Source organism: Penaeus japonicus, unplaced genomic scaffold (assembly GCF_977035675.1).
Source record: "Penaeus japonicus unplaced genomic scaffold, GWHDUDI00000001_assembly GWHDUDI00000012, whole genome shotgun sequence".
In the NCBI taxonomy this organism is placed as follows: domain Eukaryota; kingdom Metazoa; phylum Arthropoda; class Malacostraca; order Decapoda; family Penaeidae; genus Penaeus; species Penaeus japonicus.
Genome location: NW_028234414.1, coordinates 718,039 through 720,841, shown reverse-complemented (window position 1 = coordinate 720,841; position 2,803 = coordinate 718,039). Strand labels below are relative to the sequence as shown.

The 2,803-nt window shown below is 39.7% G+C and overlaps 1 protein-coding gene across 1 annotated transcript in view; it reads right to left on the bottom strand.

The window, feature by feature from the left end:
* Positions 1 to 749: 749 nt before the first annotated feature.
* Positions 750 to 2,803, bottom strand: part of LOC147470711 (uncharacterized) — a 2,737-nt gene continuing 683 nt past the window's right edge. Inside the window, exons 1-3 of the mRNA XM_086542249.1 lie at positions 2,191 to 2,803; positions 1,879 to 1,995; positions 750 to 1,619 (exon numbers count right to left, since the gene is read on the bottom strand). The exon at positions 2,191 to 2,803 is cut by the window's right edge and continues 683 nt beyond it. Of these exons, the coding sequence (XP_086398375.1) occupies positions 1,605 to 1,619; positions 1,879 to 1,995; positions 2,191 to 2,508 (450 nt within the window). The 5' untranslated portion in view covers positions 2,509 to 2,803 and the 3' untranslated portion in view covers positions 750 to 1,604. The remainder of the gene's footprint in view (positions 1,620 to 1,878; positions 1,996 to 2,190) is intronic.

Below are 2,803 nucleotides of genomic sequence, written 5' to 3'. Positions count from 1 at the left end.
GACGACTGATACCACAGTGTAGAACTCACTCTCTAATTTATTGAAAGCGGTCAAAACCTGTAAACAAGTACATTGTCACAATGAATAAAGTACTTGAAGCTTAAGAACAATACAATCACTGGTTCCATCCTGGCAGGTTACATTGTAATCCATACATCTATAAAGATTAATATATCACTTATACACTGTCAATTTAGTAATAGCGATTATACATACACTTAGCGGAACTAGTCGACTCTCCCAATTACTAAGTGTCGTCACGATGGTGTCTACGCCTTGACTGTCGTGTGTGTGTCTAGACTACAAGTGTGTCTATAGAACAAGGGTCTCGAGTGGTTTTTACTTGTTTATAATCACGGTCAGGCCAAAAAACGACCTGGCCTATGTTGTCATTGCTGAGGTGTCAGCGCCGGCGATGACAGCCGCGAGATACCTCTCCGGACATGTTATTTTGCCGTGGTCTCCGCGGCGATTTCTTCCTGTTCTTCTTTTCTTTCTCCTTCCTTTCCCTCTCTACCTACAGTTAGGGGTAATACACACACACATACACACACTCACACTCACACACACACACACATATGACACATATAATATTGACGTTTTCTTAGAAATTTCTGGTCGATTTGGGAAAGAATAAAAAATCTATATTTCACAATTTTATTTTATTTTTCTTAATGCTGTTATGATATAACTGAAGAACTGATCATTAGCTATCATTGGCCTCATTATCCATGTACCACGATCTTCCTCATTACACACGCTTGTAATAAGTATTAGAGAAACGGAAAGACTCTTGTATGCAATATGTTATGCATTTTTCATCTGCATGCGTCACTCTGAGGGAAACGCTATGCTGCAATGGCTGCAAAAGACGGGTTGATGGAACAGTGAAATGGACAGGAAAATGAAGACAAATGTGCACGAAATCCAAATAACGGCATAGTTACAGAAATATTGCACATGAACCAGTGTTGCTCCACAGACCATATATATATATACATTTTATTTTTCCATTCAGATTTTTATCATGTGAAGTTATGTATTTGATAAAGCAAATGTAGTTACTTTTCTGTAGATGAACTGATAAATTCACTGAATCGCTTACGAAACACATCTGCCTGTAAACCCATTCCCTGAGACATGAGTTCGCTTCTATTTCAAGGAAACCGTTCATATCTGAGGGTACCTTTGTTACTCAGATAAACATTTTATGATTGCACATAGCATTACTATTACTCTTTGTATTTATCGATGTGATTGTCAAATCGTACCAGAAATAATGTTCAATGATTAGCGGACAAAGGAAAGAGTGAAAGATGAGTTGCAAACTCGATGGGAAGTGTATAAACCTTCAACTTTAAGTGAAAGACAATAACTTCAGTAGAGCTGTTGCATCACACACTTCATGCAGGGGAAATAAACAACATAAGAATCTAAGCGTTCCCCTTAAGCTTTCTCTCCATTCGCCTTGGTTTGTATGGTACACATAGCTGTAAGACTTCGTTTGATAAAGATATCAGCATATCATTGATGATAAAGAATGGACGTAATCCAGATGGGTCGGCCTCGAAGTGGTCCTTGGTAGTCAGGTAAGTCGAAGATCATCACATAGTCACCACCTGGAAATACAGATTTATGCTCACACATAGCATACGTAGTTTATATATATGTATATGTATATAGATATATACATATGAGGATAATTACAGCAATTATACTCACACACGGGCATGTACATATAAATGCATTATGCAATATAGATAAGTAAATATATCTATATCTATCTATACACACACAGATTGTATTTGTGTGTATGTGTAAACTTAGGTATGTATGATTTATACACCAAAGATCAGAAACAAGCATCATATGGCTTACTACAGTGAAGACAGTGTCACTGAGGGCAGAGAAACGAGTGCTGGCTGCTCTGCATGAATATCGAGTGCGTCCCTGTGCACTCAGCCGCCGCACCACCAGGTCGCCGTTACCTGAGATCTAAATGAAAAATCTTGAGATTATAATATAGAACTATAAAATACTTGTTTATATAATGAACCGATAATTCGACAGGTCATTTTCCGATACCAAGCTCTTTAGTAACAAAAAGCACTATAGCACTATAGACATTTATTATCATAATGTTTGAGCTCTACTGGACAGTGGAATATTCAAAACAGATCTTGGAATTACTTGATAACTGGCGTCATTAGAGATCCCCTTGTCATTGAGGTACCATTCCTGAGTGACGTTGTGGCCCTGCACTCGGCAAGGCAGCGTCACAGAGTCTCCTACATGTCCCATGGCCGCGGGGGAGTGTTGGTAGATGCGAGGTAGAGCGTTGACGAGGGCGCCCAGGCGGCACGTAGGACCTTCCTCCAAAGCTGCACTGCTGTCGCCTGTTCTCACACCAAGGGATGGAATTGTTATTTCCATTGCGATATTGTATCTCAGTTTTGCAATACAAATATTGCAAAAGTAATGCATAAAAAATGTAACTGAATAGTGCATTAATTTAACATAGCAGAGGACTTACCTACGATGACTACAGTAAAGTGACGTGAGTAGGACCTCTGGCTTCGTGGAGTCTTCACTTCTAACTTGTATGTCGCCTGCATTAGAAATTTGTATCAATGTAGGTGTACAGGTAATCATATAACTTTAAGTAAGCTTAAGACGATTCTATTTTCAATACCAACAGACCTGGTGCTGGTCCGAAACGCAGTCCAAATACACGACGGAGGAGATCTGCAGGACGGAGGCGGAGGTGGACGCCGTCGAAGACAGCTCCTCCAGACCCAGCATG